The 24,895-nt window shown below is 41.8% G+C and overlaps 1 protein-coding gene across 1 annotated transcript in view; it reads right to left on the reverse strand.

Annotated features, from left to right (window-relative positions):
* SLC9A3 (solute carrier family 9 member A3) overlaps nt 1–24,895 on the reverse strand; it is a 72,240-nt gene that overhangs the window by 18,939 nt on the left and 28,406 nt on the right. The window contains exons 2-9 of the mRNA XM_030549367.1: nt 18,897–19,199; nt 11,544–11,704; nt 9,884–9,962; nt 7,369–7,546; nt 6,169–6,389; nt 3,493–3,695; nt 2,799–2,888; nt 191–261 (exon numbers count right to left, since the gene is read on the reverse strand). Of these exons, the coding sequence (XP_030405227.1) occupies nt 191–261; nt 2,799–2,888; nt 3,493–3,695; nt 6,169–6,389; nt 7,369–7,546; nt 9,884–9,962; nt 11,544–11,704; nt 18,897–19,199 (1,306 nt within the window). The remainder of the gene's footprint in view (nt 1–190; nt 262–2,798; nt 2,889–3,492; nt 3,696–6,168; nt 6,390–7,368; nt 7,547–9,883; nt 9,963–11,543; nt 11,705–18,896; nt 19,200–24,895) is intronic.

The raw sequence follows: 24,895 nt of genomic DNA on the forward strand, positions 1-24,895 counted from the left end.
AGCGAGTGGGAAGTGAGGGGTGGAGCAGGGGGAAGGGACCAGTGTCACCCAAGCTGTCTCCATTCAGTTACTCCCTAAATACCCATTTCACTCATCAAACAGATGTAAGCAAAGCTACCACTATGTTAATACATTGCCATTTCCTTAAATATCCCAGGTCAGTAAAATAAGGGCAGGTAACACTACTTACTTGTCTCGCAGATAATTATGTCCTATTTGTCCAGATATGTCTTCAACAGCAGAAAGAATGTGATCAAAAGCCTATCAAAAAGGAACATAAAATAAATATTGTGTGGAAGTTAAGGGCATTGCTATTAAATAGCTTAATTCATATGGGGTCAGATTTGCCGTCTATCCAGAACAATGTTATGAATACCAGTGGAATTACTTCCTGTTTACATGAGTGTGCTGAGATTAGCATCTCATTTTCCTACAGATCCAGGCCCTTATTCTCCTCTCATACCAGTTCTATCATAGTGCTATCCAATGACTACTCCTGATTTACTCAAATCTAAATAAGTGGAGAATCAGACCCCATTTTGTCAACTCTCACTTTTATTGCCCCTTCATCCTAATCTCACTTTTGCATCTCCTTCCTTTTTGCTTTCAAAAGTGCATGAGCCATTTGTCTTTTCTAAATCAGCTGAAGGTTTCTTTCTTGTTGCTTCTAGCTCCTTGCCATACTCTTTGAGAATGAACATTTCCCTCAGTGTAGTGTGAGTACCAATCCTCTTTTATTATCACTGTAAAACACTCAACACTTTGGGTAAATCTTTGTCCTCAGTTGTTCCTTATTTACACTGGTGTAACTCCACTCCGCGGAATTACTCCCACTCAGATTTACACCAGCATAATTGAGAGCAGAATTTGACTTTTCGTTTCTATGCCTTCTTAATCTTTACTCTGAAAAGCTGACTGATTTCTTGGAGATCTACAGCATGACAGGGTTAGATTAGTGCACACCGTGACTGATGCACTTGATCAGCATTACTACTGAATATAATATATGCATGATGCTCAAGATCACCTCACCAGATCTATACAGCAGAGAGTTAGGGATGCACAAAATAAGGTGTGATAAGTCAGGTATCTCGTTACCACTGGTTGGGAATGTACACTATGCTATCTTGAGGGTGGTGCATTGGGTGCCCTTCCTAGGAGCTCCTGGAGGCATTGTGCTTCCCTGAGACACAATCCCTACTGGAACTCATATAGTAGTGGAGCAGCATTGCACTGCATCTAAAGAAGGGCTATGGCTAATGCCATAATGTAGCCCTCAACTTGTCACTCACACACCAAAGGTACTTCACAGCTGGAAGGTATGACTTTATGTGGCAGCAAACTCTGAAAGAGCAAAATATATAGGGTACTTCTGGGTGTTTTGTATTCTTTTCCTTCTCTGCCATGAGTATTTTGTAAGCTTTCCTCTCATCTCTCTTGAAGACAAACACCATCTCAGCTGACAAGCAAGAGTGTGCTCAACATCAGATGTATTCAGTAGCATTAGAACTGGAGTCCACTGAAACGTAAGGATCCAGCAGGGGGCCACAGTGGTATACGCAGGACCAGACTAAGGTTTCCAAAGAGGCAGAGGTGAATGGGACACACCTCTCAGACTTGGCACTCTCTCTAAATGAAAAAACTTAAGGCCACATCAAAAGTTCTTGTTTTCACTAAATTTTCAGACACAGGTAAGTACTGAGTTTGTGAGCTGAACTATTAACATGCTTAATTGGTTACCTTTCCCTTGTGTATAACTTATCCACTGTTGCAATGAAAAGTTGGTGCGAGTTATTAATTCACACTAGGTAACTTCTAGTTTTAAAACTATCAGAACGATGCAGATTGGCCGCATTCATTATTGGGTTCAACTGGGTGACATTTATGGCCTGTGTTATACAGGTCAGATTAGATGATCTAATGGTCCCTTCTGACCTTGAGCGCTAGGAAAATATTCAGTACAGGAAGGAGTTATGTAAAAAGTGTATTAGGACCTTTTCCTAAAGGTGAATTTCAAGAGATCTGAAGGTGAAGAGTCTTTAAAATTCTAGGACTGCAAAGGTGCAAGACATATGGGGTGTGAAGAGCATTCAGTCTTGATTAGAAACCTGTCTGTGCCAATTTGTAAATTAGCACTTACACTGGACTATATGCTACTGTTTATGTAATATTCAAGTTATCTGTTCTCATAATTGCTTACCCGCTAATTGTCCCTTAAACTCTTAATATTGGTTTATCTGTGTAAGTTTTGTCTTTACAGTAAACTTATTTTCATATGCTTCAACTGACCTGCCCAAAATCAAGCCCCTATGTCCTAATCACTAATTCTTCACATGAACAATAATGGGCACCATTGCCCCACAAGGCTGAGCAGGTTGTCTCCCATCCCCAGAGGGTTTAGGGAGTAAAAAACGTAGCCAGTTGGGCATCCCACCAAGCAACGTGAAGAGTGACCAGAAAACAACTGGGCAAGCCAGTTCATTATTTATAGAGCTAATAAAAATTACTAGGATCTTGAAGTATCAGCGGGGTAACCATGTTAGTCTGGATCTGTAAAAGCAGCAAAGAGTCCTGTGGCACCTTATAGACATGCATCCGAAGAAGTGGGTATTCACCCATGAAAGCTCATGCTCCAATACGTCTGTTAGTCTATAAGGTGCCACAGACTCTTTGATCTTGAAATTAGTTTTTGTCAAAAGGGGAAATCATTTCATGAAATTTCTTTCCTGGTTTTTGATCAGCTCTAGTCATTTCTACTGGAATCACAAACCCCCCTGATATTGCTATTACAATCTTACTCTGCCATGGAGTTTCTCATTCAGTTTGGGCTCTCTGTGCTCACTTTTCTTCACTTTTAGCCACTGTACCAAAGGCTTGATTGTCAAACCCTAGATAACAAGACATTAACAAAAATTTTAAAATCTTACAAAGAATATAAATCTATTCTCAATCTCTTCTGAAAAGCTGACGTGTTAAGTACATTATAATCTATCTGAGCTGGATCCTTAGCTGGTGTCAGTCACCTTAGTTCCACTTAAGCAAATGTTGATTTATTTATCCAGAAATTGTGATTTCATGTAGAATTATGTTTTTTCCATTCCTTTTTTATATCCTTTAAAAACATGCATCAGAGGGCATATGGTAAAGCAATTTAATATTTGTAATTACCAGTAAAAAGACTGCTTCCCTTGGTTATTCAACTGAGGGGAAGGATACCCATTCAAATATTAACCTGAGCGCTATTAATACACTGCAGTTGTTAAGGCTGAACATTTTTTAGCACACAGCAAATTGTGTTTTGTCCCCTGTGGTGCCACGTGAAAACATAAAATGGGATCTTTGCTACTAAAATTACAAAGCCAATTATGTTTTTGGCTCACTGAAACAGTACCTCACCTACAGCTGAGAACTGCTTTAAATGGAGGGGCACGTCCATACCTTTTGGACCTCCTCCTCCTCTTTTTAAGAAGCAGAAGCAAGTAATTCAATTACCTGGAATATAACGGTAAAGAACACAACAATGATAGTTGTGCTGACAAATAGATTTTTCTCTTTCACTTTTTTCTCATCCAGAAGTGCAACTAGAGCAAAAGCAACAGCTCCCCGTAGTCCACCATACGACATTACCACTTGGTCTATTATTTCCAGCTGGACCACTCTGTAGTGGTTTAGAACCCATGTCTGTATCACTACACCTATAAAAACAAAAGTCACGGGCTCACTGAAGTGTAACAGAAATGGATTAACCATCTTCCTTTAAAAACAAACTCTCCGTTACATTCATTACTCTCTTCCTTTCAGTAGGTTCTAAGGTCTTGCATCCTTGTGACCGCCCCCCTAGTGTCCAACCAAAGGAAATGGATGCAGCTCTCTCCAGCAATCAGCATCGCTGCTCTGAGTGTTGACCAGAAGGGTTAATTCAGGAGTGACATCCCTGCAGTGTGGGAACACTGGGCGAAATTCTGGCCCCACTGGGTATAGGGTGACCAGATGTCCCAATTTTATAGGGACAGTCCCAATATTTGGGGCTTTTTTCTTATATGGGCACCTATCACACCCCACCCCTGTCCCGATTTTTCACACTTTCTATCTAGTCACCCTAACTGGGTATGTCTATACAGCAAAGAAAAGCCCGCAGCTGACTCAGAGTCACAGGGCTCGGGCTGCGGCGCTGTTTCATTGCTGTGTAGACTTCAGGGCTCTGGCTGAAGTCTGAGCTCTGGGACCCTTCCACCCCTCCCATAACTATTAAAACTCCCAGTGACGTTAGTGGGGCCAAGATTTCAACCTATATCTCTTCAGCTCTCCACTGCCACAATCCGTGAGAACCCCATTTTACACCCCTTGATTGCAATACAGTGCACTACTATTATATCATCAGGCTGGCCTCCTGGGTGGTGCTATTTGAAATGTAACAGAGGAAGGAGAGTAGAGCAGACTTTCCAGTGCAGTAAGAAATGGTTTATGACATTTTACTCTGTTATTTTCAAGAAGACAGTGATGCTATAACGGTGTTGATTTCAGGAGGCAATGTGATACCATTAACATGTCATATTGCAGATTTTTTGTGTCTCGGGAGCTAAACTGTGGCATTACACCAGCACTCTACATTGGGGTCCTTGCAGAGGTGTATCCCTCTGCAAGAGCTTGGGGTGGGGACTTGCAGATCAACAAGGTACAATGCCTCACGGAGCTTCCAGCTGTGCAGAGGCACTGAGTGCTGCATCATCTCATACAGGGGTGCACTCACTATGTGCTCCCTTCTGTAGTAGGACAGGAATCCCTCTCCTTCAGTGCATTTCTCCCCAGAAGTAGTCCCTGTGCTCAGGAGTGCAGATTGTGCGCCTCGCTTGGTGGTGGGAGGGATCTTTGTAAAGAAATTCAGGTCACCACTGCGGTTCCTCCAGGAGAACATGAGCTGTAATTATGTAAGGCCTGACATCACCATATCTCCAGCGTTTTTAATCAACTATCTAGTTTAATTATTTCACTGACACTTATTGTCATTGTTGATATTTGTAAATGTTATTCTGGCTATTGATGATGACTCGTACTGGAGCCCCTGTGTATATTCCAACAATATAGCAACACCATTAGTTACCCAGGATTATGTCAAAAACGCTAACAGTCAAGGATGTAACAGTTTATTGAAGTGGCACACAACCCCGGTGGTTGCTGGGAGGGGTAGTTAATTAGACTCTATCAGTTTGCTATGCAGAATGCTATCTGGAAGGACATAGGGTTAGACCCTCCACTCATGCGCCAGGAGGCTCAAACCAAAAAGGCAAGAGCAACCATCTAACTAAAGGGTTTTATTTGTAATTTCTTTGAACTTGAGTACTGAAGCCTTCACAAGCCAAGTTTCAATTCTTTCCTGGGTGTCAGTGTACGCGAATATGCGCGTGTACATTCCGCTCAAGGAGTACTTCAGCATATTACATGGCTGTCTTTTTTTGCTACTTAACAAAGCAATGGTTAAATAGTACTGACTTGAACATAAGCGACACCCTAGCAAATTCGTATTCATTATTTGGAATTTGACATATTTGAAAGTGAATCATTTATATAGTGCCAACAAAATGACAGCTAATCCCTGCTATTTTGCAATACACCAAATGGGTGCAGTAGCACTGCCTCTCACGCTTTGTTTCTCACCAGCCATTGGAAATCACTCGCACCGTATACCAGTGAATATGAGCTATAATTGTCTTGGGCCTTACATCACCATGTCTCAAGCTTGAAGCCAAGCATAAAATTAGCTCAATATAATCCTTAATTATAGAATTAAAAAAGCTAAGGGAAGAGGGAGGAGTAACAAGATAGTTGACAAAAACTGCAAGCCTTTTGTTTAGGTAGAAGTTCTAGCATAAAGTCCGTTCGACCCAGAGATTTGCGAGTGCCAGAAAAATCCAGGAAATTCGTTCTTGGGTGACTCAGATGTGCCACCTGACACATCTGATTAAAACAGTCTATGATTTCAGCAAATGATGAAGCTTACTAAAGAATCTATTCTCCTACCCACCATCAGCTGTAATAACTTCAGTTGAGATTACTGAGAACTATGGGTGCATATCAAAAAGCACAAGCCCCTAAATGCCATGATCCTATATAGCATGAAAATACGTTTTGCATCAACACTGCAAAAATTAAATGACAGTTTTTTTTTACCAATGACTCTGTACACTGAGATGAAGACCAAAGTCAATAGTATAAAAGCTGTGTTCCACGTCCAGATGTCTGGATTTACAGCTGAAATGCCCAGGAACATGAATATGATAGTCTCAGATCCACTTGCCAACATTTTCATGGTGTACCTCACGGTGGTAGAAGACTGATCACAAATATTAGCCTTGACGTATTTTTGACAGCAGACACCACAGAAAGTTATCCTGAAAAGAAACCCATCATTTCTTTGAATAATAATATTTCTTGCAACATGTTTCTCTCTCTACTTTAGTTGCCATATAGGGAAAAAAAGCTTCCAACTGGTATTCTTTAAATAAATAAATGCATTTAAATGAATACTGTAGAAGAAAACATACCACAAAGACCCACCCCCTAAGATAATGTTTAATTAGTTCATACAAAACTCCAGCTGCCTCTGCCTTTCAACTTTCCATACTATTTCACAGTCAATACTTTCAAGCTTACACTAGATATAAACCTAAGTTGACATTTGCAGTAGGTTTTTCAGATCTTGAAAATACTGACTATGGTGTTGCTCTGGTTGAGAGCCTGTGAAACAGTAGAGGCTAATAACAACTGAAAGTGGACAGGTAAAACTGAGATGGAAGGTATGCTCAGAACCAACAAACAGCAGTGGGGAAAGATCACACTGGGATTCAACACAGGGCAGGCAAATTTACTCTGCCTGTCCTGACACCTAGTTAGCTGATTACCGGGGAATTGCCATGTGGAGAAAATTTAAAAGAATAATATAATATTTTACAGTTTAAAATCTGCAAGTAGAGAGCGCAGCTTGTCAGAGCAATACTCTCCTTTGTCTCATACTTTAGAAAATGTTTGTGTTAATCACAAATTCTGTGGCAGAATGAAAATTTGAATTTCTATGCAGTCACAGTCAAAGCACTAGCGTTCATATATGGGACCAACAAATAAGCATATTCTACAATAAGGGCCCTCATGCTGCAAAGCGGACCCTGGAAACCTCATTCCTTTTCAAGGCTGTATTTTAGATCTGTAACCCATTGCTTACTTATGATCACGATTTTAAGAACAGGTCTTTGGTTTTTTATGTGTAGTATTCTCTAGTTTTCCTCTATGCTTTAAATCTAACATTTAATTTATTTTAAAAACCACACTCCATCTCCAGCACTGCCAGGGAGAACAATCAAATAAAAGACTTACGCAAGGATGGCAGAAAGAGAAAGCATCTCTGCTGTGAGGTAGGACAGGTATGAGATCACAAACACAAATCCAGGTTCAATGATTCTGACATGCTTGGTGAAGCGAGTGACCAGGGAGAGCAGGAACGCAAAGACAATGCCAACAAATGTTCCACCCAGGCTCACCACAAAGAAAGACACTGAAACAAGGACAAATGCAAATTATACTGGTTTTGAAAGAAATTCAGTACTTTCTAACTGGCTTAATTATTACTGGCTTTCCTATCAAATGGTTAAGGATGTTGGGGGATGGTGTAGAACCCCATCTTTCTGAGACATAATTCAGCTACCTAAAAAAACACCCCAAACACATATTTATCACTTTTGAATGCTTTGTATGTATATGGAATTCTCAAGGAAATTCAGGGAAACAGGAGGTTTTATTGTTAGACGTCAACACAGTGAGACTGCTCAAAATCCAAGAGTTTTCCCTAAACAAATTTCCTCATTACGCCATAAAGACAAATTTTCCCCAGACCACATACAAAATTATATGCCTGGATCACCATTAACACAGCGGTACATAAAATAATATGTTTCCCTATGCTTAGAATGCGAAAGAACTGCAACATCTTAGACAACATTGCTTGGTAACCATTGTCAAATCCTGATTACTTAAAACAGACGGGGAATATATATATCTATATAACCCTTTAACTACAATGCTGCGGCTACAAAAGCCCTCCTGCTAGAGGAAAGGAATGGGTTAGAGCCAGGGCCGTCCCTAACCATTTGGGTGCCCTACGCAGCAACCCTGCAGGGCGAGGGGGCATGTGGGGCCCAGGCCTCCCCTAACCCAGAATCTGGGAGACAGGAGGTATGGGGGGCCACTTTTTGGGGGGCCACAGGCCCAGAGTGGCCCGGGGGATTGGCAGGGGGGTGGGAGCAGCCAGCTCCGCATCCCTTGCCCCGGCCCCAGCCATGTCGCTTGGGGGAAGGAGCTTGGGGAAAGGGATAGGCCACCACTCACCGGCAGTGGCAGGAAGCAGAGCAGCCCGGCTCCAGCCCACTCTTCTCCACTAGCTCCTAGCTGTGGTGCTCTGCTTCCCACCACCGGTGAGAGCCGGGGGCGGTCCTTTACCCAACCCAAGCGACATGGCTGGGGCCGGGACAAGGGAAGCGGAGCGGGCTGGGGCCGCCTCTCTCTGCTTCCTGCTGCCGGTGAGTGCGGGGGGTGATCTTTTCCCCAATCCCTGCACTCACCAGCAGCGGGAAGCAGAGTGTCATGGCTGGGAGATGGCAGAGTAGAGCGGGCTGGGGCTGGGTTGCTCCACTTCCCACCCCTGTTGGTGAGTGTGGGGTTGCTGGGGGAAGAGGTGGAATGGGGGCAGGCCTGGGGCAGAGCGGGGGGGGGGGAAGGTTAAGAGGCAGGGCCAAGGGAATTGTCTGGGGCCCCAACCCCCATGGGGACAACCCTGCCCCTTGCAGGGGAGGCCGGCCAAAAGATAGGGCTGGTCGTTGGGACTGGTGTTGCCGCGTATGCAGCACTGCGTGTGCTTAAGGAGGGCCCTGGTTACAGCTGTTCTGCTGGAATGGCTCCAGAAGGGTAGGGATGGTAGGGCAGAATCAGGAAGAAAATATGCATAGTTGTCAAGTCAGGTAGTCTTAACCATCTAATGCAACTATTACTTAAATTTCGGAGGCCAAGCCCAACACCCAGAGCTGCTACTCAGGAGGAAAATTCTTCTGCTAGAGTTCTCAAATATTGAGGAGGTACAAGTGTGGGTTTCTTCTTCTGGGGTGTGCTGCAGAACCTCAGGGTTAGAGATGGAAGGAAAAGGGTCTGCAAAGGTGTAGTGGAACAGTTTCCCCACACCAGAAAGAGGAAGTGTCAAAGAAGGCCAGAGGGAGCCTGTGCAGGAGCCTCCAATTAGAGGAGGGCTCACTAAGCGAGCCAATTGGGAGGTGGCTTGTTGCAGTGGCCAAGCAGGGCCAGCAGGGGCCATATATAAAGGGCTGCTCAACAGAGCAGAGAGTCTCTCCCTGGCCTGCTAGGGAGAAGGACTGGCTGCCTAGGAGCACCATGGCTAGAGCAGTGCTGGACAGGGTAGCAGAGCAGAAGGAGCTTCTGGCTGACCACTGCCAGACTGAGACCCTGGAGGAAGGGTAGTTAAGGTGCTAGGGCTGCTCCCACTTGCCCTGAGGGAAGTGGCCAACACAGACTGCAGTTTGCCCCTGGAGCAAGGAACTAGACCGGTGACTGTAGCAGGCCACCAAGGCAAGTGGCTGGACTACAGACTGCCAGTTCACCCAAAAGTGGGAGAAACAGTGGAGCGCGGCATAGCGAGCGAGACACCACCAGAAGAGAGCGCCCTGTGGATGGACTTGAGCTAATTCCAGAATGACCAGCAGGAGGTGCTGCAGTGGTGGGTCGCACGCTGCTACAAAAGGTCATAAGATGACAGGATTACAATGATTTATTATTACAATCCTGCAGACTTTTATCAATGATTAACATATAATTAAATTCTACGCACCAATGCCTTTTACGCAGTCTACCCCAGTCACGTTATCAGCTCCCATTGCAACGAAAGAATCAAACACATTGTACAGCACCTAAAAAGAAAAGTAACCTCTCTTAGCATTTGTTCCTGAATCAAGCCAATTCAAATAATCACATGTATGGGTCTGGTAAATCCTGAAATTTTGTCAGACTGAGGTAAAAAAGTCCATCTATTTGAAACAGCAAACTGTTTGGAGAACACATAATCAAATAGGAAAAGGCCAAAATATGATAAAAATGAAATCTGTAGAATATATCTAGCTGAAAAAATGGCTGTTTTGTCTGCCTGTTTGTCCAAGTGTCTTCCATAGAGCCTATCACTGTAGCAGCTAAGTGCTTGATGAAAGTTTTTTTAAAGATGACATAGATAGTAAAGAAAGATGAAGAAAAGTGAGAATCATGATAAATGGATTATAATTATCATTTTAGCACAGAGGGTGATTTGTGGGTTAAAAAAAATAAATATTTTAGGTTTTGTGCATCCAAAAGGGAGTGGATAGACAAAATAAATCACCAAGAAATTAAAACAAAATAATTTGATTATCAAATCATCTCTTTGATGTTGTGTTTATTTAATTAAAATGTACGCCGGAGAATTCTACTTTAGTAAGCACCAAATGGGCCTCTGGGCAAAAATTAAACACCGTGCTTTGGAAATTGAGGATAATATTTTGGGAATTATGATAACACTTTCATTGCTACAGGAATGGGGCTAGTGAGGAGATGTTACAGAAATAACTTGAGTTAGCTAGGCTGTATTGTAAGTCTCTTATTCCTCTACACTGTAGTCCTCAGAGATATTTATAGATATCCAACTGCTGACCACAGTACTGCAACCCCAAGTATTCAAAAATCATGAGATTTTTAAAAACAATTCATTTTAAGTTCTGTTTATATACTTTTTGGTTTCTGGGCCTTTACAAAGCACTAGGGTCACATTTTAAAACTTTTCCCTGAAACCATCAGTTCGAGAAACATTTTAAATAATGAAAGTTGAGATTCCTTTGGGATTCTCTGGATTCCCAGAGCTGGGGCTTTAAGAAAAACACCCCACATTGCAAGACTCGCAATAAAATCAGAAGAGCTGGTAACACTGCAACTTTTGTTATCTGATAAATGAATGTCACTGAGAAGCAACATTGTCAGTAATGACCGTGGAAGCAATCAGATAAATAGTGATGAAAGTTGGAAAGGCCAAGATGACATAAACAAAGAAGGTATGTGAGAGGTGTACATAGATTAAGAGCATATGCAAAATTGGACAAAATGAATACAAGCAGCTCAAAGAACTAGCAGAGGACAGCTCAAAACCTCGGGGAAATAAATTTAGTAAATGATGATAGTCATGATGGCTATTAATGGCAAACAAAGTATTTGTACCAGAAACCGCATTTTAAGAGTTATATTTATCCCACCAGGGAATAGGAACATACAATGTGACCTGCTTGCCCCCTTCACATTCAGATAATACTGGCAGCAAAATGTCTGCAAACAAGCTAGTAGAACTTGTGTGTGGTAGCTGACACGTGAACAGACAGCCACAGACAACAGGCTACTTTATTCCACGGTGGATATCTTAGTTCAGAATAAACCCTCCAGAATTGGGGTGACTCTTGGATATGAAATCCTCTTACCACAGTTACAGCATCATTCAGCAGAGATTCTCCAAAAACTATAATAAACAGAACTTCATTGACATGGACTTCTTCAAACACGGCCAGAACAGCCACAGGGTCCACGGCAGCTATCAGACTGCCAAACAGGAGAAAGTCCAGCAGCCCAATGTCCAGCTGGCCTATGAAAACAAAACAAAAACTTACAGCTATGTAAAACCACCAACAAGATGAATCTCCGTATGGTCCTGAAGGAACCAGATCCAATTAGTAGCACACTCTTTACATAACAGGCCAAATTCTGCTCTCACTTACTTAGAATCAGTTCAAGGGAGTCACACTTATGTAATTAAGTGCAGAATTTGTCCTCAAAGCACATTTCTGGATTCCTTATTCAGATAAAACTCCCACTGAAGCAAAAGTGAATTTTGTGTGAGTAAGCAGCACACAGTTGGGCACCCTCAAGAAAACTGATTATGGTATCAGACTAACTCAACACTTATTTCAATATTTTTTTTCTCATCTAGGAAATTAACTTCATTTAGTTCTTCTATAAAAGCACTTTAATTTCATGCTAAACAAAGGTTCCAGATTGATAGCCCTGGAAGCAGATAGCCTCTGAGTGTACCCACAGGACAGGGAACAGTAATGCAAGCATCTCAAACTGGAAAGTTGGCAGAATATAGGAGACCCTTAGAAATTACAAATACATGCATTTTAAAATGAAATATTTAAAAATAATTTCCTCCTTCACTTCCTTGACAAGCTGTGAGGCCACAGGTTTATTGATGATGTCACTAGCACTTCATCTATGCAGGGAGCCAAGTCATGTTTAATGACTCACTGTTTAAAATGCCAAGTCACCTGCTAGCCTAGAGAGACGGGAAATGTTGCCCAGGCAAGCGGACTGACAAGCAATTGGTTCCTTCCCTGCAGAGCAAGGAAGACCAAAGGAGCAAAGCAACCCTGGTCCTTCATAGGAGGTAAGGAGGCGGCCAGGAAGCAGATGAGCCCCCTGAAGTACTCCTCTTTCTCAGAAGGGGAGGGAGAGGCGGAGTGTGGAGTGGCAGAGCCAACTGCTCTTTGCAGATGGCAGGAGAGGAGCAGGAAAAAAATTGTGGCACATGCACTTTTCCTTAAAGAGGAAGGGAGAGGCACAGAGAAGCTGACATTCCTGCTAAGGGTCTCCTGGGACATCCCAGAACCCTGCAGCTCCAGAGAAGTTGTACAAACGGTTATGGAGTCCCATTCATTTATCTGGGGCTCAGAATTCATTAATGGGCAGAGGAAGGCACCTGAATTCATTAATGGGAGTTGGGCAGGGGGCAGTATTTATTAACTACAGGGAGGTCAAAATTCATGAAGGGTGAGGGAAGCAGGGCAGAGCCCAGAATCCATTTACTGAAAGGGATGGTGCAGAGCCCCATTTTATTAATTGGTGCACGTGTGCACCAGAAGTTATTTGCTTTGGGGTGAAGGGGACAGAACTGACGTATTGGTTAGAACATAAGAACATAGGAACAGCCGTACTGGGTCAGACCAAAGGTCCATCTATCCCAGTATCTGTCTACCAACAGTGGCCAATGCCAGGTGCCCCAGAAGGAGTGAACCTAACAGGCAATGATCAAGTGATCTCTCTCCTGCCATCCATCTCCATCCTCTGACAAACAGAGTCTAGGGACACCATTCCTTACCCATCCTGGCTAATAGCCATTTATGGACTTAACCACCATGAATTTATCCAGTTCTCTTTTAAACACTGTTATAGTCCTCGCCTTCACAACCTCCTCAGGCAAGGAGTTCCACAAGTTGACTGTGCGCTGTGTGAAGAAGAACTTCCTTTTATTTGTTTTAAACCTGCTGCTTATTAATTTCATTTGGTGACCCCTAGTTCCTGTATTATGGGAATAAGTAAATAATTTTTCCTTATCCACTTTCTCCACATCACTCATGATTTTATATACCTCTATCATATCCCCCCTTAGTCTCCTCTTTTCCAAGCTGAAGAGTCCTAGCCTCTTTAATCTTTCCTCATATGGGACCCTCTCCAAACCCTTTTCTGCCCTTTTCTGAACCTTCTCTAGTGCCAGTATATCTTTTTTGAGGTGAGGAGACCACATCTGTACACAGTATTCTAGATGTGGGCGTACCACGGATTTATGGATTTAGGAATGGATGGTTTGGGAATAACAGTTTGGTAATGAACACTGAAGAGCTGTTGCCTTGGTGTGGCATTGTTTGCAGCATGGCAGTGTGGGCACACTTCCCCCAGGCTCATAGGGTCTCTCCTTTTGGTGAGTATGTGTGGAGGTAACTTTTCAAGTCCAGAGTACTTAGGAATTGGCAGGTAAGTGAACGAGGAACTGACTTTCAAATGTTTGTTACAAAATGCATGGAGCTATTCATCCAGAAGGAGGACCCAAAATTGGAGGCTGGGTAGAGTACCAGACACAACCCACCCCCATCTGGCAGCAGCAAATAAGACTGGAGAGGAATAGAGACCATCTCTCCGTACCATCACCAACAAGCAGGATACTATCATTTTCTGCAATGCTGACAAGGACTACAGGAACAGAGACATTCCTGGTTTTCAGAAGCACATAGTTACTCTATTTATTTATAAAACGGAGACAGTCATCTTAATTCATGTTTATACAGAGTGGCGGTGAGCAGGGGAGGGGGCAGGTCACAGTCAGGTTTTTTTGGGGGGGAAGGGGCTTGAGTGATTGGGAAGCAGGGTGGCGTCAGTGGCAAAATATTTTCAGGCCTCGCAGAAAATTCTGAAGCTGGCGCTGCACCTGACTCCAAATAAAGATTCTGTAACATTCTTACCCTCCTTTCTGTGTTTAAGGAAGAGATAGCTCAATGGCAATAACTATGGGTATCATGACACTGTAAGATAAATGCCTTTAAAATGAATTGGCTCACCTACATCTCTTATCTGTTTTATATGTTACCAATTATGATTGCTGCTACATTCTTTAAGAACTTCCAAAAGCTAATGAGCAAATACTGATGGGGAGGTTAGGGTACATCTATAACTATTACAAAATAGTGTCAAGAGAGGTGGGATTGCTAAACCTGAGTTTTTCTTAGGATACCAAACCTGAGTTTTTCTTAGGCCACCATACCCTCTAATTCAATGCACTGCCACTAAAGAATTATAGAACAATTTTCACTCTGGACATCACCTGGAAGCTAGGACCTTGTCTACATTGCAAAACTTCATAACCGGAATTCATTAAGTGGGAATTCACTGTGTAGCTCCACCAGTAATAGCAACAGTGTGAGCGCTAGTTTTATGATTGGGGGAAATCAGTCAGCATGACCTGGGATTGGTTTTCCTTTTTTCCCTTGTGAATGTATAAGGGTGACAGGGAGCACTAGTTTAACATTTAAGTTATGTTTCTTCCAAATATACTTTTAAAGTAGCATTTCCTTTTCATTATTATTATTTTGATCTTCTTGCCTGTTCTATACTTTTCTTCTGCAAATTGAACAAGTTCTAACTAAGGACACTGAATATCATATTTAACAGGTGTTTCCATTCATTTAAACTGAAATCTATGTAATCCAGTTTAGGTGAACTGCTCTCATATTGGGAAATAGATCAGAGTTAATCAATTACTAGTTCCATGTGTCAATGGAGTTGGAAGAAACATAATCTGTTTGTTGCTTTTATACAACTATGTCTTCAATGGATTTACATCCATACATTCAGCTATATTAAACTTTCATCTTTGTTCCCCTGAATAATAAAATTTGAAGTACAAACAAACAAAATAACAACCCCGCATTATTCCTTGGCACCTACTCTCCAGAGGATGACATGAAAGGTAAAATCCTCAAACTGGCTCCAAGAACTAAGAAGAATCCCAGAACCCTTCCTCCCCCAGCAGCTGGAGTGGGAGAGCTGGGTTTCTCCATAGGTACTGTACCCAGATTTCTCTCCCTTCTTATATATCAGCATGTGGCTACTAGATTTAATCCTTTGGTTAGCTGGTATCATGTAAGCTTTTCAAGTCCTACTTATCTCTATTTGTGAGTGACATAGTTTGAATCAGGGACAAGCTTCTCTGGCCTTTTCCATAATGGCGATTAGAACTGAAAAAGGATCTAATAGGTCATAATACATCATCCTGTCAGCTAAGCATACAGTGTATTATCTAGTTCTTTGTGCAGTCTCATTTCAAACGTTTTAAGCAATCAGGCCCATCCGTTTACAGATGACTGTGATGCATATGCTGTTGCAGGCTGTAGGATTGTCAAACCTATTCAACAGAAAGAGCTGAGTCACATTTTTAACTGTGATTTAAGGGTTGTGGAATACATTTATGACTATACAACCTACCCTCAGTCCACAGTGGAATTCCCATTGCTGTCAATGAGAGTTTGCAAAAGATAAAGGGGAAAATATGGCCTTTTTATTGTAACTCAATTTTAGTTATTGTAGCTAGTTAAAAATTTTGAGCACATTGGCGGGGGGAGGGGATTGGAAGGAAAGGTGCCGAAAATGGCCTTTTATTTAAAACAAACTTTTGTCTTAAGTGTTTCATTTTCCCCAAAATTTTCCATATTTTTAATTGCTTTTGCAGAACATTTATCCCAATTTTTCTTTAACAAAGTCATTTTTATAACATTTTCAAAACAAATTTTGATTAAAGATGTCAGGACTCTCTTTATTTAACTGGTCTGTTACAAGCCCTGCAAAATGGAAATAATTTTGACATTTCAAAATGTTGAATGATTTGTAAAAAATTACTTGTTCTAGTTATCAATCGTATTTTGTATTTAGTCATCATCTTATTGTCCCATTCAGCATCACTTACTGGGCAAATATTCTGATAAGTAAGACTACAACCACTTCTGCCCATTTTTTCACTTCCTTTCCCATCCTTCTTTTGCTTTTTTTTCTCTCTCTCTCTCTACTGTCTTTGGGTGCCGCTTCTGTTCATCCCTCAGCATTTCCTTCCCTGCAGCAGCTCCCCATTCCCATCTTGGTGTAGACTTAAATCCAAAACCCTTCACCATCCCAGCACCTACAATGAGCATCCATTAAAAATTAATTATGACATTTAAAGTATCATCATTATGCTTTATAGATAGTTACACCTCATTGAGGGTAATGGAGGGCAACAGGGTAATTCACAGCTCTTGAGTCATTGTTTCAAACTCAGAAAGACAACACTGCCTGGGTGAGGCTCTGTTCACATTGGAATCAAGCACAATCACAAGGGTTTAGAAGTTTTCCATTCTTGGAAAAAGAGAAAAATAAGCTATGATTCTTTAGCATGTGAACATAGGCCATACAAGACACATAAATACATTAAGTGGGCCAGACCTGACCTATCGCAAATAATTATAGGGCTGGATCAAGCCACATTCTATCCAGTACAGGCATAAGGTATCTCACATACTAGCCAGTATGTTACAGCCACCCCCACAGCTACCTTCAGGTGCAAAAATCAATTTTGTTGACATGGGAGTGTAGGACTACTGCAAAACAAGGTAAGGCAATCTCATCCATTTAACTCCACAATAATGCCTTTTTTTAAGCAGCAGCATTAAACCTTAGCACAAACACCCAGAACAATACTAGGCAAGTGAGAAATGGTCATCAGGCTGACAAATCCTAGCAACATGGCTGCCTAGCTTTACTGTAACCTCAGAAGCCAGTGTAAACCTGTCAGAGTGCTAATCCAAGTTTTCAATAAATACATGGAATCAGATCCTTAGAGGCAACAAATTCCTTCCTTCCAGCTCTCCTTTGTAAGGAACATCTTTTTCTCAGAGGTTGCCAGATCAGCATACAGACAATGGAAGTTTTCTTGTGTTCATTTGCCCACTGCTTATCTCTGCTTTACAAAGTTAAGACACTGAGGTGAGCAAAAGTACATTCTTCCAAACAAACAATCAAAACTATGAACCTGTTCTTACAGGACTTTCTTGCTGCAGAAAGCTATCACTTTTGGCACTCAGACACCATCATGATAAGCACCAGAGACATACTAGATTAAATAAAGTACAGAGAAAATAGACAAAACAGATCCTGACCAACTTTAAAAGCCTTGAAACGTATACAAATTTCATATTTGATTAAAAGTGGTAAGGCAAATTATCTCTGAGCCAAATTTAAAAAAAAATCTCAAATTTTGCAGGTATAAAATTGTTGATTCACTCAATTGTGCTTATAAACTTAAAAAAAATGTAAACATCTAGCTATATAATTTGTGGTCCTACTCTGTTAGATCTCTAGGTAGGATTTTCAAAGCAATGCAGGGAATGAAGCCACATGTTTTCCATTAAATGTAATGGAAAATAAGTAGCTAAATCCCAGACACTACTTTAAAAATTGGAACCCCAAAATGACTGTATTTCACCTGTAATAGATGGTGAGAGCAACCTTTGAGGCTATTTCTGACCCTTTATGTTTAATCATGGTCTGTTTTTTCACGGCAGATATTTCCCTCTCTAGAATCTGAGTTCACTTTAGAAGTTATTTAGTTGAGTAACAGTATTGGGTCAGATTGCCTCTGTTTGCTCCTCTGTGGGGGCATTAAGAAACAACCTGCACTACCCTTTTTGCACCTGAGCAGAAGGCTTCAGAATCATGATGCTTGAGTTCCATGAGTAATAGGTACTAGAAAGTCATAGTACAGGTAGGTGTGCTACACACCCTGGAGGAGACACATCTGAACAGCAGTGCAGTCATGACTCCATTCCCCCTTGTGGTCTTCTGATTTGCTAGTGTTGAGTTGCTAGTGGTCCAAACCTGGTGCTACTACTACACCTCCCCAAAAAGATGTAACAGCTGTTGCAATGTATGCTTCTCATATCACCTCAGAGACATTACACATTCATCAATACTACATAGGCAGAACGCCCCTTGCAAATGCCACTTCAATCTTACTCTAGCAGGGTGGTTTCTAGCTTTAAATGTTGAAACAATGACCTATTATATAAATACACTTAGAGATCCTTGCTTAATTCATACTAGAGCTGAGTGGAGGACAATTCTATTTTGCAGCAACTTTTGAGATTTGTTCTGCACTGGAACAAAAAAAAACCTCTTTTGGAATATTTCTGTTAACATGGAATTGTGTCAAAATGTGTGTTTTTTTGGCTTGAAACCCGAGCTTTTCAGTCAAGTGAGATGTGTAGGTAAGTAGGGTAGTGTGTGTTTCCTGCAAGGTTAGAGAACCAGGTTCAAGTCCCTGTTCTGTCCACTCTGAAGTTTCATTTACCTGAAAATGTTCCAACAGCTCTAGTTAATACTTGGTGTTTTTCTGTGGGAAAGAGTTATCTGTAATGCACCACTAATGTACCAACCAATACCCATTTTAATTAGCAATGATTCTTGAGAATCAGGCTTACCCATTATTCCACTAAGGTAGACACCATAGAGAGACATGCCTGTTGTGGCAGCATTCCACACAGTCCCGATTACAGCATACAGAAGGATGGTACCAAGATTTCCAAAAAACAATTTGTTTGGCATGAAGTATCCAGCATCTAAGACAATGGGTGGCAGCAGGTAGAAGAAAAATACATTTGGTGTAAGAGTGAAGGAGGCAATGTGGTCTGCAGCCCATACAATACCACCCAGAAAGAGGCCAAGGACAATCAGCAGAGCGCTTTCTGGAACCACGCGGGTGACTTTGTGAGACAAGTGGAAAACTGCAAAAAAAGAGAAAAAAATGTGAAAGAATCAAAATGCAAACATAATTTGGTTGATATTACAGCTGTTGTTAGCACGACTGGTTTTAGATAAGAAAGTGTTAGATAAGAAAGGAAATGAGAGGAGAGGAGAATGAGACCAGCTCTCTGAGCAAGGATGGAGCAAAATAAATGGGAGGTACTAGAGATGTTTGGCCATGAAGTACTGCTGAGGGAATCTCAGCAATTCAATTTTGCAGGAGTTTATGTGAAGCTTTGCTTCAGTTTGAGTTAGCGGTGGACGTGCACTCCTGATTCAAGGATTACTTGTGATCCTAACCCCCATGCTGAGTACAGCTGAGCTCATATATAGTTTTGCACTGAAAGACTGAATTTCACTTTCATCTGAAACTCAATCAAAACCACTGAGTTTCTCGTGATGTTAATATCAACCTATAACTCTGCTCAACTAGCACACAAATGGGCTCAAGTTTGCTGAAAATTACTCCACAGAACAATCAGGACTCCATGTTTTAAGATGTATAGAAAAATCTTCCCCTATCAGCTAGCAGAAGTACACAATGATTGCTGACATGACTGTAACAATGACAGCAGCCAGCCTATACCAGTGCTCCCACCACGGCTAGCACCAGTGTAGATGCACCAGCGCTAGTGTAATGATGGCAGAGGTCCCTAAAGTTTCCAGGGTAGATGAGACCTGTGAAATAGACTCATAGACTCATAGACTCTAGGACTGGAAGGGACCTCGAGAGGTCATCGAGTCCAGTCCCCTGCCCTCATGGCAGGACCAAATACTGTCTTGACCATCCCTAATAGACATTTATCTAACCTACTCTTAAATATCTCCAGAGATGGAGATTCCACAACCTCCCTAGGCAATTTATTCCAGTGTTTAACTACCCTGACAGTTAGGAACTTTTCCCTAATGTCCAACCTAAATCTCCCTTGCTGCAGTTTAAGCCCATTGCTTCTTGTTCTATCATTGGAGGCTAAGGTGAACAAGTTTTCTTCCTCCTCCTGATGACACCCTTTTAGATACCTGAAAACTGCTATCAGGTCCCCTCAGTCTTCTCTTTTCCAAACTAAACAAACCCAATTCCTTCAGCCTTCCTTCATAAGTCATGTTCTCAAGACCTTTAATCATTCTTGTTGCTCTTCTCTGGACCCTCTCCAATTTCTCCACATCTTTCTTGAAATGCGGTGCCCAGAACTGGACACAATACTCCAGTTGAGGCCTAACCAGTGCAGAGTAAAGCGGAAGAATGACTTCTCGTGTCTTGTTTACAACACACCTGTTAATGCATCCCAGAATCACGTTTGCTTTTTTTTGCAACAGTATCACACTGTTGACTCATATTAAGCTTGTGGTCTACTATGACCCCTAGATCTCTTTCTGCCATACTCCTTTCTAGACAGTCTCTTCCCATTCTGTATGTGTGAAACTGATTGTTCCTTCCTAGGTGGAGCACTTTGCATTTATCTTTATTGAACTTCATCCTGTTTACCTCAGACCATTTCTCCAATTTGTCCAGATCATTTTGAATTTTGACCCTGTCCTCCAAAGCAGTTGCAATCCCTCCCAGTTTGGTATCATCCGCAAACTTAATAAGCGTACTTTCTATGCCAACATCTAAATCGTTGATGAAGATATTGAACAGAACCGGTCCCAAAACAGACCCCTGCGGAACCCCACTTGTTATACCTTTCCAGCAGGATTGGGAGCCATTAACAACTACTCTCTGAGTACGGTTATCCAGCCAGTTGTGCACCCACCTTATAGTAGCCCCATCTAAATTGTACTTTCCTAGTTTATCTATAAGAATATCATGCGAGACTGTATCAAATGCCTTACTAAAGTCTAGGTATATCACATCCACCGCTTCTCCCTTATCCACAAGGCTCGCTTTCCTATCAAAGAACGCTATCAGATTAGTTTGACACGATTTGTTCTTTACAAATCCATGCTGGCTATTCCCTATCACCTTACCACCTTCCAAGTGTTTGCAGATGATTTCTTTGATTACCTGCTCCATTATCTTCCCTGGCACAGAAGTTAAACTAACTGGTCTGTAGTTTCCTGGGTTGTTTTTATTTCCCTTTTTATAGATGGGCACTATATTTGCCCCCTTCCAGTCTTCTGGAATCTCCCCCGTCTCCCATGATTTCCCAAAGATAATAGCTAGAGGCTCAGATACCTCTTCTATTAACTCCTTGAGTATTCTAGGATGCATTTCATCAGGCCCTGGTGACTTGCAGGCATCTAACTTTTCTAAGTGATTTTTTACTTGCTCTTTTCTTATTTTCTCTTCTAAACCTACCCTCTTCCCGTAAGCATTCACTATACTAGACATTCCTTCAGATTTCTCAGTGAAGACCGAAACAAAGAAGTCATTAAGCATCTCTGCCATTTCCAAGTCTCCCGTTACTGTTTCCCCCTCCTCATTGAGCAGTGGGCCTACCCTGTCCTTAGTCTTCCTCTTGCTTCTAATGTATTGATAAAAAGTCTTCTTGTTTCCCTTTATTCCCATAGCTAGTTTGAGTTCATTTTGTGCCTTTGCTTTTCAAATCTTGCCTCTGCATTCCTGTGTTATTTGCCTATATTCATCCTTCGTGATCTGACCTAGTTTCCATTTTTTATATGACGCCTTTTTATTTAGACCAAGTTGTAACATTTTGCTTCTGGCTGTGTGAATGACCCCAAACCAGGTTAAAACTGGATTAAGATGACAACAATGGGAGAAGGAGGCAAACTGTGTTAAATAAACATTCTGAAACACAGTCAGTTTTGAGGAGCATCTGGGTCACTAATTCTATAGCTGGAAAGTACCTTCCACAACCTGAGTAATCCAATAAAGAAAACCAGTGTCCCTCCCAGTTAGCATTTTCTCTTTGTTATGAAGGCTGCACTGCCTCACAGCTTGTTTTGGGTCCCTGAAAACCATTGTTCTGTTTACAAACCATGGCATTCAGGTTTTCAAAGTTTTTTTTTTTTTTGGTGGTCATTCCTTCCATTCCTTGCATCTCCAGTCAGTAAATTATCAACCAATTTATCACATTAAGGAGAAAGGATTACATTCTTTATCCCTGAAAATGAATTCTGCTGAGTCATACTTACTTGGGTCAGGATTCCCTTTTGCTATGTTTTAAGACAGACATGACTGAGAAATGCCCAGAATTAAAAGTATGGAACAAGAATTTTGAAGACATCTGAAAACCTGATATTGTGAAGTAGCCACTGGACTTCATGCTAAATCCTCACTATTCTATAGAATTCTAACAGATGCAATTAAGGAACAGTTTCCCCACAATGAACAGAATGTTTTGTATCAGCTGAAACTTTGCATGTGGAAAGGTTTGTCTCCAATTGCACGCTGTTTTTGCTATGAACATGGACCCCTCTCTAAAGGTGCGTCCTGGTGGCACATTGATGCAGTGCCCCATGAGCACAGCAGTGAAAGAATCAGGCTCACAGAGCCATATTTCCCTCCAGGCTCTTAAAATAGTGGTTAACTGCTAGCCTATACCAGACCTAGCTTATGCCAGCAGTAGATTATTACTCCCTCCCCATTGCCTCAGTGGTGCTGGCTGGCACAGTAAGGGGTAGAGTCAAGGATTCACTCTTTCCCCTCCACCTTATCTGTGAGGGTGGGAAGTAAGTGGTCACATAGGCCACTTGTTATTGTGCGTCCAGAACTAAGGGCTGCCTATCCAAAGCAAAGGTGTAAAAGGAGAGGCAAGAGAAGTGCCTTATTCTCCTTTACTTTCCTGCACTGGCATACAGCCCAAGAGAAAATCTAATCCTAAACCATCAAGGGGCCAGATTGTACCAAACTTATTCATGTAGCGTAGCACTTTACTACACAAGAAACCCCATAGACTGCTTCCATAGAAAGATACTATTCAGTATGAATAAGACAGACAGAGTCAAGTCAAGACCGTTATAAGCTTCTCAATGCACAAGAGGAAAATGCCATGAGTATTCCAATATCATGCAATGGTTTTAGACGTTACAACTGGAACTTAGCTGCAATGTCTGAGTTCATATTCACACACACCTATAAGGCCTCAGCATTTTTTCTCTGGCCAAGTGTGCAAATTCCATGTCACGAGAACACCACACTTCAGGCTATGCATTTCTGGACAATTATTGCATTTTTCAGATGATTAGAGAAACAGAGTTGTCCTCATGCCTCACATCACCCTCTCAAGTTTAATCAAGAAATGTCATACCATTTTAATAGCTCGCTATCCTGAACTATGTCCCTCTAACAATGCATCTGGATCTATTGCAACTTGAATTAATGGGAATACACTCATTTCACAGGGCCAGTCTGACAGCTTTACTCACAGTGAGTAGCATCTTACTCCAGAACTAGTCCACTAAAGCCAATGGGAACACTTACTGAATCAGGTGCTATTCACCATGAGTAAAGGTATGAGAATCTAGCTCTTAAACTGAATTAGCGATCCATGTTCTTTGACACCTAGCTTTTGTAAGCTGCAGGTCCTGCCTTTCATTCACCTAAATGGTGAACTCCCAGCCAACTATTCTGGACAATAGTTTGCATTTGAATCTACAGGTAGGATGGAATTACAGCAGTTCTGCAGGTGCCAAGGAGGATGGCATGCAGTTCCCAACCGACAAATAACTCTGTAAAGAATTAATAGTGAAATTTCTGCTTATCTAATGATGCACCTGTTGTAGCTATTCTGTAAACAGGTGGCTGGGGATAACTAGGTAGCAGAGTAGGCTATTTTTTTCATCTCTGCACTCCTGGGTATAAATCTGAATTAGCTTTGTGATTTCAGTACATGGCCACTAGTGTTTTTGCCAGTCCAAGACTTTTCAGAGAAGGTTGGACAACGTGGTGGTAAAAATGACAGCAGTCAGCTTATCCCAATACCCCCAGCACTTCTGTCTCTGTCTATGAATTGTGTTAACACCATTATTTCACCATACTCTGGTCTTCTGTGGAGGGTCTCAATTCCTTTGTATTCTCGAACCAAAAAATGACCTGCCACCCAGATGTACCACAATCCTTTGCGGCAGCCAAGAATTGTGGGATTTGGGTCAAAGGAGAAGCAACGGGTTGGTGCTGCTCTGAGTTGAGGGGGATTTCTGCCAGAGGCACTTCCCTCCTTCCTCTTATTTCTCCATCCTCCACCCACACCGTTGTTGTATCAAGCAGGCAAGGTACTAACAAGCTTCAACAGGACTTTATTTTTACAGTGGAAACCTCTTTACCAAGCTGCTGCTGCACCCTCTGTAACTCTCACTCCGCCTCCTCAACTTCTCTCCCCTCCTTCCTGTTTCCTGTCCCTTCAGACTCCCAACAGCCAGTGCTCCCGGTTCTAATAATTACAAGCACATCTAAACACCACCACCCCCGTGTTCAGCTCCACTTTGAGAGGCTGTGAAGCACAACCTGCTTACGTTGTTGCATGTATGTTATCCCAGGGCAGTGTCACATTGTGTTAGAATGCGGTTTTGTTTTGTTTGATAATAATCATGTCTTGGATTATAACCTAGGATAGACTAGGCCTAAATCTTCAGTACACAGAAACCCTTCACACACCATTCAGTTCACGCACAAAGCAAACTCTGCATAGTCACTCAGCAGTAGGTCAACAATTGTGTTAAAGTCAAGTATTGTGATGAGTTGACAGATCTCTGTAGGTCAGCTTGTGCTTAGTGT

This window comes from Gopherus evgoodei, chromosome 2, assembly GCF_007399415.2.
Source record: "Gopherus evgoodei ecotype Sinaloan lineage chromosome 2, rGopEvg1_v1.p, whole genome shotgun sequence".
In the NCBI taxonomy this organism is placed as follows: Eukaryota; Metazoa; Chordata; order Testudines; family Testudinidae; genus Gopherus; species Gopherus evgoodei.